Source organism: Mixophyes fleayi, chromosome 1 (genome assembly GCF_038048845.1).
Source record: "Mixophyes fleayi isolate aMixFle1 chromosome 1, aMixFle1.hap1, whole genome shotgun sequence".
Lineage (NCBI taxonomy): Eukaryota > Metazoa > Chordata > Amphibia > Anura > Limnodynastidae > Mixophyes > Mixophyes fleayi.
Window position 1 is genome coordinate 254,538,440 of NC_134402.1, and position 13,402 is coordinate 254,551,841.

Sequence of the window (13,402 nt, forward strand, 5' to 3'; positions counted from 1 at the left end):
CTACTTACAACCATTGAAGGAAATTAATTGCAACAAAATATGTAAAAATTGACCGTCTCCAGCTATTTCTTTTGTCCCCCTTTAAGTATTAAAAATGTGACTGACAGTTGTGGTGTGGAAACAATACAAAGAGTTGTCATGGCAATGCATTTGATGCAGGGGTTATTGTGAAGGGGCAAAGGGCAAAAACAGTTGTACGAGTTAGGGTCCAACTGCACTGCTCACACATGCCGACACAATAATGTTGTGGAAAAGGGTAAAGAATACAGGGAAACTAGCAGAAAGTGCAATTCTGAAGGACAAAGTTTGTAGTTCCTTCAATTCAAATGGAGTATTATGTTCAACTACACCTGTTGAAATAGCTTAGCCTGCACGTTTAAATCTCTTTCTATGGAATATAAAAAAATGTCCACGAAGCATGCAGCTGGTTAATGTCAACAAAAGACCTTGACAGGAACATGTAAACTATGCTTGGAGCCTAACTCCCAGCAACATTATAGAGCTGTTTCATTAACCAAGAATACTGTACAATGAGTATGGGATCATTTCTACAGGTTTTTTTAATCTCACAAAACACTTTTTAAAAAGTACGTGACTCCCAGTTTACAAAATTGAAAGGCCATACATCTCATCCCTTATCCACCAAAATAACAGGGTGTTCCCATCGGGCTTTTGTCTTCACCGACCACAGTTTCAGCTAAAGTAAAGAAAAATGGGTAGCGTAACTAATGTATACATCCTATGCAATCTCTTTCCGTAAAGTCCTTGTGAAGCTACAAGTTGCACATCCAAAAATTTATGCTCCCTGAGGACATGGTCATGTGTGACTTTAAGAGTACTGCTGAAATTCTCGGCTTTCTCAGGATTGATGTGCACACTCAGTTCTTAAATACCAACATGTAATCACAATCACAAAATTCATTTTGCTAGAGGACAGTCACATATATACTAAGACAGTGATGCTTCCAACATTCTGAAATGCTCCAAAAACCAACTTTTCAAATACTAAATACAACAAAATAACCTTCATAAAATATAACTTTTCTCCATTTACATTTTTCTTAAATGAATAGCAACCTATACTTTTTAAGTACAAGCAACTCTGAAACAATCCTTAACATGGACAGCATTTTTAAAACTTTTTTTTTTTTATTATTTTTCTAATACATAAATTAAGGATCCGGAGAGTTTTAACCCAAGTCCAGTTCCTACACAAGCAATATTCTTGTTTACTTTAAAAATGGAAATAAAATATATTCCCATTGCAAATGCTAAAAAGGTAGCTTTACAAATGAGGGCACGTGTAATTCAACAAAAATCTTAACAAAACTATACAGTGTACAAATAACTGTCTGCAAGGTTCATAACAAAGACCCCCCACCTTTCACTACAGCTTCACAGATTCATTCACATATTTCTTTTTTTTCCAAGCTGTCCATCTGAACATTACCCCATAGCTATATTGCTATACTTTAGAATTTTTATTTGCCATGTCTATGTACAGTCTCCTTCACGGTTATTTTTCCTTTTTTTTTTTTTTTAACTAAGCCTTATAATGTTCATGTCACTCTAGGGGAAACGAACTTCAGAGGCAACGCCAAGAGGCCAAGACTGCAAAGCAATTAAAAAAAGAGGCAGAACTGTGCACACAGGATGATTAGGTGTGTGGTAATGTTACAACATGTCATCTTATCAATGGGGAAAAATAGATCCAGGGGTAGACTTCATTAGCCTAATTTTTTTTTTTTTTAAAAGGGTAGTCCAAATTTAAATAAACATTTCCTTTTATTTCATTACTAAAAGGTATAGAATAGGTTCTCTGAACATTTGTTAAATAATGTATCCTCAGGGACATCTTAAACTAGTGTCACACAACAGGTATTGAACACTGTGCCTTTTCCTGCTGGTGAAGTGCAGTGTTAGGTTAATGCTGTCCTTAGTGCAACCATAGTTCAATCTCCTAAATTTAACTCAAAATAATATTTTACTGTGTTAGTAAAAATTCAAATATTTACAAAAATCCTGGGAAAATGTATTGAACATTTACAGACATAAGGGTACACTTGCTAAACAGTTACAAACATAAAGGGATAGTTATTAAACAATAATTTAAAAAGTTGAAACACTACAAAAGAATGGTTGGAGAATAAAGCCCCAGTGTAGCCTCATAATGATGTCATTATTTGTAGGATAATTGCATTTTTGTTGATAAATTAAGATATTCTGCAGGCATGGCCTACAATTTTGCAAGCCCCATTACAAGAAACTAACTATACTTAAAAACATAATTTAAATTTGCTAAAAAGTGCAAATATCCACATCAAACTGTATTTCTTGTAATATTGATTGTCTTTGACAACTAGCCCTAATAAAGGAGATTAATGTGTATATTGATATAAGGATAATTATCATTGTAGTGGTTCGCACAAGTTCATGTTTGCATTCGTTTTCCTGCTGTGCTATTGAGTATTTTAAGAGATTCGCCTGAGTGGGTGAATCAAATGGAGTTACCACATAATCCCAGTTCTATCTATTCATTATACGATTGGCAGAGAACAATAATACATTTAATTGTATGAGGATGTGGTCGACAGGGTTCCTCAATTCTGCTGCCATGTTTCACTTAAGTGTATTTAACTGATGAGTGAATTCACACTGGGGGGTTTGTAAAATCATATTAAATAAAGAACTTTCGCTGAGATTCACCAGGCACTCATCCTCTGCCTTGTAAAGTGATCAATGACTGCCATTAATTAAAAATAACTGCTGTCTGCACAGGGTCATTGTTTAAGAAATCCTGAACAATCTTTGATAAAAAAAAGGAAGCCCAAAATATATTTTACAGAAGAATATGAAGGGAAATGGCACTTGAGGAGTTGTGACTAACAATGCTGATGTAGGTTACATTAGTATGGTTATATATTATCCACAGTAAACAAAATGGCTGCTTTACGCAACACAAGTTTAAAATGGCCATCAAAAGTATGCAATGTCAGAGTGTTCTAGTGGTCATGGGATAAAGACAGACTTTTAATTAGTTAACTAGAATAAAGGTAACATGTACATTTAATCTCATATACAATACTTTCTTTTTACTCCTTATAAATATTAAGGCTTTGTAGTCAACAGAAATCAATAACTGAAATGAACTGCAGTGTAGTTGCAATGTTATGTACAGTATGTGTGTGTTTCTGTATTCACTGAGAAACCCTGTGGTACAAATCTCTGGAGACTTTAGAGAACATTACAGTGTAATATTGTCAAGTCAAATCTCTGACTTATTCCAGTATCTAAGGGTGCATAACAATTCAGCTTCATCACATTAAGGTCTATGTTTATTATTTTAGAATTATTTCTTAAGGAGCAAAGGTATGTGATTCTTTATTACAGTATACAATATGGGTCACTTTGCAGTCATGGCCAATCTATGGGCATTCTGCTTTACAGCAGCCTTATAAAGAGCTCAAAATTCCATTTGTCCTACCGCCCACCCATAATATATATATTTATATATATATTTATACGCATATATAAAACAAAACTCCCTCTCCATGTCAGTACACAAAAGGACCTCATCACACTGCAAAAAAAGCAGTACCCACTTTGGTCAATTGAAAAAAAAAGCATACATTAAATTCTTTTTTTTTTTTTACTTTTCTTGTTTTTTTTATCTGCGAAATTACCTAAAATAACCAAATACTGCTAAAAGCACTACCTACATAGGCAAAACTTGGTATTGCATAATTTGTAAAAATTTCAACCCCCATACCTGCCCCCTCCCTCTTTCCCCCACATTAATTGGAAGATGAAAAACATGAAAGGTTAGTAGAAAAAACACCAAAATACTGAAAATATTGCTGGTTGATTACTACTTTTTTTTAAGCGGCAATTATACACAGCCATGATATGCTTTATAAATGTGAGAAGGTATAGCTGTCTAAAAAACCAGGATGTTACATAATTGTTCTTTCCTTTATGGAGTACAAAATATTTTGTCATAAAAATGGTAAAGATTTAAAATGATAATAAATGCAGCAAAACAAGTTTAGTGATGTCACCTTTTTTTTTTTTTTAAATTCAAGGCAAGGCACGTAATGTGGACATTATATTTTCGTGCAAATTCGAACTACTGGATAGTGTATTAAATTACTATTCTCCTTTTTTTACTGTATGAGTTCAAGAGGCATAATTCTGTAGGCCATGTGAAATTACATCTGATCTCAAGGATCTGTGTTTAAGAGCGAATTATTGACAGCACCATGCCCAGTTCAGCAGAATGGCATGGCCACTCAGTCTTTGCTGTTCGTGTTAGGCAGACTGAACTCTATGTATTTGTGTCTTGGCTCTATCTTACTAATTCTGATGCCCGCCCCATTTCCCCACTTCAAACGAAAATTATAAATAAATAAAATACTTGGCCCCTTAATGGTAGCCTAACCCATATAAGTGCTACGTATCCTTTCCTTTCAATATTTCAAATACGTGATTTGTCTGGATTTTTCTTTAATATATCCCTCATTCACTGAGGAAATTAAATATTTTTAATACATTTTTATCTGTCAGTACCAGAGAGCCTACATGGAAAAATCATAGGTTTTGTCTGGTACTGTGCAGGTTGTAGCTTGTCAAGCCCTACAGTTTAGAGTCAAAGGGCAAGAGGACTAACTATAATTATGCCCCATTAAATAATTATTGAATAGCACTTGCCTCTAATTTAATCTTGGTTTTGGCATTATGTCCCATTGTTACACTGATTCTTGAGCTGGGATCTCTGTGAATGTACAAAGGCAATTAATTGATCGCAGCAATAATCTGATGGACACAAATCTGCTGACATCTCAAATTAGGTAGCACACTAAAAAAATGCAAGGTGTATACCAGGGATTCTTGTGGTTACATCTCTTCCTGAAATTAATGATTGAAGGTCATTTAATATTTTCTTTCCACATGCTGTAAAATATGACAACTCTTCTATGTAAGGAGATCCGCGGTAGGGGCGGCCCATTATTTTGCAGCACTGAGTCTGCCTCACAGCCTTTCTTTTGTGAGAAAAAATGGGAGTAGTGTTCCCATGCGTAAACAACAAGAAGACTAAAACCAAACAGGACTAGCTTATCATGCAATTATTAAGGCATCTAGAAAAGTCATATAAAATATATTGTCGTGGAGAAAGAGTGCCTATTTCCCAGCGGACATTAGATAACAAAGGCTAGTTTAGCAGGAGTTGCATTCTACCCATCCGTGAAATATATTAGCCACCCTTTCAGTGTCACGACTGCTTCAGCCTTAACCTCTTAGTGTTCCGAAGTCCTGAAAGCTAATGCTTTGCATTGCTTCACAGGTCCTGCAAGTACAAAAAAGGTTAAAGGAATCAGTGATTGTAAGTGCTGCAAATGCTGGTCAGTTTCCTCTCTTTTTCGTGTTTTTTTTCTTTTCTTCATGTCCTTTCTTCCTTCTTTCTGTTCATTTATTTATTATCTTTTAAGTTTTTTTAGTTGCTTGTCTCTGCTTGAAGAAAGGGTTCTCCAATTATATTTAGCCCATAGTTTTGGACATTGCTTGGCAGGATTGATGTCCTGTTTGATACTTGGAAAGGAACCAAACTAGCCCAGGTACCAGGACTGCAAAAGAAAAACAAAACAAGAGAAATTCAATGTGTGTAATTCATTACTTTCATTTGCCTGCTCTCATCTTACAGTTAGAACAGCATGTTAGCAATTTTTATGCTAAGTCTAATAACCCAAATGTACAAAGCAGAAACAGTAATCTAATAACAAAAATATAGAAACTATTACTAAATAATAGCAATAACACAAAATATAAAAACCAATAAAAGCAATACAAATATGATGAAATGTACAAAATATAAAGAATAATAATAACACATTGCATGAAATTAAAAATGCATTTGAACTAGAGAATTTTACAATGGTAATGAAGATGTAATATGCCAAGCTAAAATAAGGTAAAATATATTTAACCAGGGGTAGAGTTCCTTCAAAAAAATTGTGAATTTAACTTATTGCTGAATAGCAAGTCTGTTACTTCATATGCATTACTCATGTGTTTAATATAGTTGAAAAAAAATGAACTATAAACATCAGCTTGCTTAGCTCAAACTTTCATGCAGTGAAGTATTTAGCAGTGTTAAAAGAACACAAATCTCACTTTTGCTTTTCGTTTAATTGTTTTTTGTTCTGGTCAATGTATGTAAACACCCAGTCTTGTGTTTCTACTTCTAGCCAGAGTGCATAGTGTGGTGAAGCATATTTTATCTTCACACTATGCTGTTAGCTATCATTTAGGTTCCTTTGTCTTATGACCTTGCATGACCTCCTGTGTCCTCAATGCCTCATTGCATCTTTATGCCAGCATCTACATGCAATAAGCTGTGAGTTAAGGGCAAAGGTTGAGAGAGGTTAAAGGGATACAGGGAAAAGAAAACTTTTCATCTAAGAAAATTGTAATTTCATGTTTAAATCCCTTGCTCTAGTCCATTGTCTTGCTACAGTTCTTATATATTAGGGAATTTAGACTGTAAGCTCCAATGGGGCAGGGACTGATGTGAATGGGTTCTCTGTACAGCGCTGCAGAATCAGTGGCGCTATATAAATAAATGATGATGATGATACAGTGAACCTCATTTACATAACACGAATTGGCCAAGGAACAGTAAAAAATTCTCTTTGGCCAAGTCATGTATATCAATTTGTGCTACTTAGTCTTACATTAATGTATAGTGCATGGGTTTGCATGGCGGCGCTTGTGTTGGAGCAGAAGTTTGTATTGGCCGATGGGAAGACTTGGGTGGAACAAGTGCTCTCCTTGTTAAGTATGGAGTAGGCATACATTTGCCTAGCTTTGAAGAGCTGGGCAAAAAGAAGATTTTATTTTGCAGAGAGGTGGAGGGGGCGTATTTAAAGTTGCTGGAGATCGGGTCTCACTCTAGACTTTCAGAAATTTGGTGGAGAGATGTAGAAATAAGCTTCAAAAGAGCCACATATGGTAATGGCAGTGCAGATTTCAACCCAAGCACTATTTTAGGTGTGATTGAATGAATGGGGTCGTACAAATTTTAGAAGAACAGAATACTGATAATATCTTAGAATAAAATAAAGCAAATGTTTCATTCGTCAAGTGCCCTTTAAGCATAATAATACAGAGTGAGGTGTGTCTATAATTTGAACAAGGCATGTCAGAGTGCTGAATTTATAATAGATGGATTTTTGCAAAGATAAGGGTGTAATAATTGCTGCTGTACAAATGCAGGTTGTAAGTCACTTTTCATTAGCAACAGGCGTCAAGAGAAGCCACACACTGCAATACAGATGCTGTTATCAAGGTTTATTATGGCAACTTGCTATAGGCGTGAAGAAATATTTATAGGCGTGACTTATGCATACTTTTCAATAATCCCGCCCATGCCTCGCACAGAACCTAGTTTTACAAGGGATACGCGAGAAGATCAATTTAGAACGGAATTGTACGTGAACTTCTGAGTGTGAAGTAAACAATATCACATGAAAAAATTAACTTCTTATTGACTCATCTCCCTATTTGTCAAATGGGGAGATTTACTAAAGTGTCTCTTACAAAACTGCTTTTTTTTTGTCGGTTTAATGTGCGGTTTGTAAACCAATAGCTCTGTTAAGTGAGATGCTGTTTGAGCTATGTGGCATTTCAGAACAAAGGGAGAAAACATTGACTTATTAATTGTAGGGACACTGATTATTATTTATTAAGGCAAGATTAATTATTTTATTAAGACAATCAAATTAATATTAGATCATGACTATTTACAAATGAATGTAGAATGTACAGTGTAGTGCAAAAAAATATAGTATTAATTTTTCATGTTAGTTCCAATTGAATCCACAAGAGTTGCTGGGATTGTGTATTATAAATCAAGGCATGTAGCAAATTCCCACTGATATGTACTGCCTTTAAGCATTGATACAATCCAAATCACTGCAAAATATGAATAATAATGATCTGAGATACCTGTCAAAGGACTTTAAAAACACAGTAATGCTTGTCTATGAATTTGGTTTTGAAAAATGTTTAACTTACATTCCCCAAACAAATTATAGCAGGGACAATAGTCTCTTTTTACCAAAACATTCATAAAACAAAAATCTATAACTAAATTCCTCTGGAAGAAGTCCTTAGGGAAGTCCTTAGGGACGAAACGCGTCAGTACATTGTTTTTGGCATCCATTGTTTCAGACTCAGACCGGAAGTGACCCATGCATTCCACAAGCTTCAAAGTGGAATGCATGAATAGTACCCACAAAGACTGACAACCAACAGACACGCTGCCGAAAAAGTGGTTCAGGAAAACCTGTTTTAAACGGACTTCAAACTGGTTTATGTTGGGTGAAGGAGAGTTTGTTTATACAGTATCAAGGAGCTCCACGTTTAAAGACACCTATACAAAGTGGAGAATTTCAAAGACAATTGAAGATAACCTAAGATTAGGATGTTTCAATTGTATCTCTATATGGTTTCTCATATTGACATTTTATATAAATATGCACCTTTAAGGCCCATTCTATTTTTACTTTTATTTGTATGTTAATAAATGTATTGCTTTTAGAATCTACACTAGCTAAGTTTTATCGATTCTTCCTAATTAGGTAGGGAGTGTGTATATGAGTATTGGTGGATATATGTATAATGTAGGGTGGTGCAAATATACTATAATACAAATTATGTAATATTATGGCCATAACTACTTATTTCTAAACAATAAACAAAACCTTATTGATATTTTAATGACTCACTGTTAAGGAGATTTACATTAGCAAAAATTTGCCATAATAATTTACAACACTAGTTGATAACATTCAACACATTGTTCATTTCACAGTAAGTACATCCAATGTTTGCTTGGAGGATAGAAGAAAGTTTTAACTCATAATAATAGATGGAAATTGTTAACAAGCGTGTGAACTTTTAAAATATGAACTCTTCAACAGCAAAATCATATTGATCTTAAGAGTAAAGCTGGGTACAAACCTATGCAATTATCATGCAGATCACACGATTCACGACCGTTTGGTCAGATATTGATCATGTTTTATCATACCAAAGCACAACACATCTGTGGATTTGGTTTTATAAACTTCCTACAGCAGATTTTTTTATGAGAGATGAAGATGACAAATCTGAAGGTAAATTGTGAACGCATGAATTGGCATGCTCATCGGGACTTTCAATCGTTGGTGAAGTCGTTAGAGACATTGCTTTGGAAGTATGATTGCATAGGTATGTACCTGGATTAAGAAAGATCGATATTTTCTTCAACCTAGTAGTCTTAAAGTCTGAATTTATAGTAAGTGTGAATTCAATGTCAAAAAAACATCACTAATTGCTTTCATTATTTGCAAACTGAATAAATGATACTAGTAACCAGGGCCAGTGTTTGAGCGGGGGAAGAAGGGAATTGTTCCATGGTTTGTTTTTCTTCTTCATTTGCTTTTGCTTTTTAGAGCTCACTGCTATGCCAGTCTGTCCTTAAATGGGAATCGATAGCTGAAGGTGAGCAACCAACAAGGACGTTCTGCGGATGGCTTGGACACATCCAGCGGGGTTGTGAGTAGAAAGGAGGTGGCCTGTAGCCTACTGCATGCAAGGTTTGGTTTCAATGTGAGCAATGTATCCCACATGGACCACATGTATCCTGTATGTTTGCTGTTGCTGGCTGCTTTTTGTTATATTTAATACATATTAAATTACATTATATTTAATGATAACTTCAACCACAACCAAAAATTCAGTTTTCACTTGGCCTTCAATAAGTTATACTACAGTATTGAATACAGTTTAACTCTCCCCAATAACTATGTTGGTCCATTTTCAAATAAACTGTGGTGTTGTCAGTGTCTCTCACATGTGAACATTTCACTGGCATGAATAGGAAATTCATGGAAGAGGGGCATTGACAAGCATCTGTGGAAAATCCCACAGATGCTCGATCATATTGAGATGTGAGGAATATGGAGGCAAAGCCAACACCTGGAACTATTTATGTTCCTCAAACCATTCCTGAAAAATTGTTGCATTATGGCAGGATGCGTTATCCTGCTGAAAGAGGCTACTGCTATCTGGAAATACTGTTGCTATGAAGGGGTGTACTTGGTTTGCAACAATGTTTGGCTAGGTGGTACGTATCAAAGTAACATCCACATGAATGCCAGGACCCAAGGATTCCCAATAGAACATTTCCGAGAGCACCACACTGCCTCTGCGGATTTGGCTTCTTCTTCAAATAGTGCATTCTGGTGCCATCTCCTCCCCAGGCAAAGATGCACACACGCACAAGAAAACTTGATTCATCAGACGAGGACACCTTCTTCCAGTGCTCCTTGGTCCAGTTCTGGAGCTCATGTGCCCATTGTTGGCGTTTCAGGGGTGGATAGGGATCAGCATGGACACAGCCCCATGCGCAGCAAGCTGTGATGCACTGTGTGTCCTAACACCTCTATATCATAGCCAGCATTAACTCTTTCAACAATCTGTACTACAGTAGCCTTTTTGTGGGATTGGGCCAGACAGGTTAGAATTCCCTTCCTTTGCGCACCAATGAGCCTTGGGCACCCATGAACCTGTCGCCAGTTCACCAGTTGTTCTTCCTTGGACCACTTTTGGTAGGTACTAACCACTACATACTGCGAACACCCCACAAGACCTGCCAGTATGGAGGTTCTCTGACCCAGTCGTCAAGCCAACACAATTTGGCCCTTGTCAAAGTCGATCAGATCCTTACATTTGCCATTTTTCCTGCTTCCAACACATCAACATCAAGAACTGACTGTTCATTTGACGCCTAATATTTGCCACCCCTTGACAGGTGCCATTGTTGTACGAAATGATATTCACTGCCCTTATCAGTGGTTTTAATGTTGTGGCTGATAGGTGTGTATATATATATATATATATATATATATTCATATATATATATATATATATATATATATATATATATATATATATATATATATATATATATATATATATAATCTGTGCACATACATACAGTGGTTGAAGTGGAAATTTAGACGCGGCAGTATGTAAAATATAAGTGAATGATGGTACTGTATACCAGTGCATACCTGCCCACTTGGACCACTGTGTGTTATATTAATATGCATATCTACACACACACACACACACACACACACACACACCATAACATATATTTGGACAATTTTGAGCTTTGTCCAAATCCCAAGTTCTCTTTGTTCATAACCTTATATAAAACTGTTCAGCTGGCAATTATGGTTCATTCTTGATGGCACACTTGGCTGACTAGGAAGGAATACTGGCCCCTCTTGCTGTTTTTACATTAGCAGGGGGTGGACGGGATGCAGACTAGCAGACTATACTGTAGGATTCCTCTGACAAAGAAATGCTAACCAGTAAAGACTTAGCTAGTGGTAGGGGATGGGGTAAAGGAGGTTATTTGCTATGGGCTTATTTGTGCTTTAAGACTAAAAGGAAAGAGGCTGAGACAGGATTTCAGGCCTGGATGGCCATGGTTAATAGTGCTTTGGCGCACAGAACATGTTTTGGTCTCAGCATATTTATCACAGACAGGGGCAGTATTAAATATACATCTTGAGCAGCTTAAAGCAGTGCAGGAACCGTCGGATAAGGCAAATTAATTGCATAGCAGCGGTTGCTGCTTCAATAAATATCACTGCTTTAAATTAGAGATATTGATAGTTTATTTTTTCCCTGTGAACAAAGCAATGGTTCATCATTAAAAAAAATAAAAAATCTCCATATGTGTCTAGTATTAATTTCATGAAATCATGTAATGCTATACAAAGCTTTTCCTGCAAACATTTGGAAAGTCTATCGTGCTTTCTTATTTTAGTAAGAGGTACCCAAAAAGACAAAGAGACTTGCTTGAAGTGAAAAAAAATGTAGTAGATAGATAGATAGATAGATAGATAGATAGATAGATAGATAGATAGATAGCTCATATACAAGGTCTCCCACAAAGCACTGATGGTATGATTATTTCACTAGGAGTACAAATGTAATCTCTCCCGAGTAGGGTCCTTTTTCCTAGTGTTTTCCATACGTAATTATGTCATTTTTCAGGTTTTATTGTAATTATGTACCTTTGTTGTTTGTATTTATTTAATTTTGTCACTTGTGTACTTATGTTATTGTGTAATTTTGTTGTATTATTGTATAATAACAATGCTAAAAAAACATAAAACATAAATACTCTTGTTTTTTACAAAGATAAAACACAGTTTACGCATGTGGGTGTTGCTGGACCAGATGATCCTCCTTTCTTACAGCTCTTCTAAAAATCACTTGACAGGAAACGTAAGATTAACTTTGTCCTACCTAAGTGAACAAAGAGTGCTTAGAGCAGGCAACTGGTTTACCGCAGAGAGAACTTTACTTTTTTTTTAATTTTAATCCTGCTGGAATCTGCAGAGTCCGCTAGCTTAGTATGAGAGACAGAAGAAAACATTTGCTTGAGCAGAAAAAAAAGTTGTTTTCTTTACTTTCAACATCTTGTATCTGGACCATCTCATTCTGGTCACACAGCAGATCCTGCTGTTTCTCTCCCATAAATGTTAACACTGAGTTCCCAACATGGACGTCTGTTAAATGGACATTATTGATTCCTATGGTCCATTGTTCCCACTGCCCCACATTCTAAGTCCCTGAAGTTCAAGTTCATTCTGGAATTACATCATGTCTCGTTTCTCCTGGTTACCAGACAGCCTGAGACGTGATCACAGCTACATAAAAAAGTGGGGGAAAAAACAAACAGCCTTCTTCACGCTTCGGCTATTCCTATCGATTTGAACATAAACTTATTTTCCCCTTTCTTTTTCATTTCTCTTAGGCATGCTGCAACTGTGGGGCTAGCTAATTTAGAGATTAGGTTTCAAATTAGATTATCTAATGGCATTTTACTGGATTGCTGATCCATTTCCTGTAGAATGGGAGCATGGGAGTCTGGTTAGTGTACAATACATGTCTTTGGAAAAGATCTGGAGACCTTTGGGAAGAGAGCATTGTCTATTGAATATCCAGCATTATTTATAAGGTCCTGAGAGTTGTAATGAAAAGAAAGTCTCCATGCCAGCTGATCACCCAATCCTGCTTCTTCACTAGTGTTGGTGGATTTAGGCTTAAAAAATAAACCATGTAGATTTAATATAAACAAATAAGACTAAAAAAAAATGTGTAATTGTAGAAATGACTTTCTATTCTGAAGTATATAGAAACAGAAAAACAAAGAAAGGCAAGATATTTTCTGGAAAAAAAAAATGTACAAATTATTTTATAATGCAAACCCTATTTTTGCATATTTCCAAACATATGTGGGAGCTGCCCGGCTACTTTCTCACCAAGGGCCTCATTTAGA

At 35.8% G+C, this 13,402-nt stretch overlaps 1 protein-coding gene and 1 long non-coding RNA gene across 10 annotated transcripts in view; one reads left to right on the forward strand and one right to left on the reverse strand.

Annotated features, from left to right (window-relative positions):
* The window catches only part of LOC142152777 (uncharacterized), a 100,634-nt gene that overhangs the window by 32,168 nt on the left and 55,064 nt on the right, over positions 1-13,402 (forward strand). Inside the window, exon 3 of one of the 2 annotated variants that reach the window (XR_012691393.1) lies at positions 9,492-9,632. The exons of the other annotated variant lie outside the window; for it this stretch is intronic. This is a non-coding gene — a long non-coding RNA (uncharacterized LOC142152777). Of the gene's footprint in view, positions 1-9,491; positions 9,633-13,402 lie in introns of those variants that run through there. 2 annotated transcript variants of the gene reach the window in all.
* Positions 1-13,402, reverse strand: part of NFIB (nuclear factor I B) — a 350,292-nt gene that overhangs the window by 1,998 nt on the left and 334,892 nt on the right. For 7 of the 8 annotated variants that reach the window (XM_075209724.1, XM_075209697.1, XM_075209715.1 and 4 more), the window contains one exon: positions 1-5,621. This exon is cut by the window's left edge and continues 1,998 nt beyond it. In XM_075209724.1, the coding sequence (XP_075065825.1) occupies positions 5,492-5,621 (130 nt within the window). In that variant the 3' untranslated portion in view covers positions 1-5,491. The remainder of the gene's footprint in view (positions 5,622-13,402) is intronic. The other variant, XM_075209758.1, reaches the window with a different exon arrangement.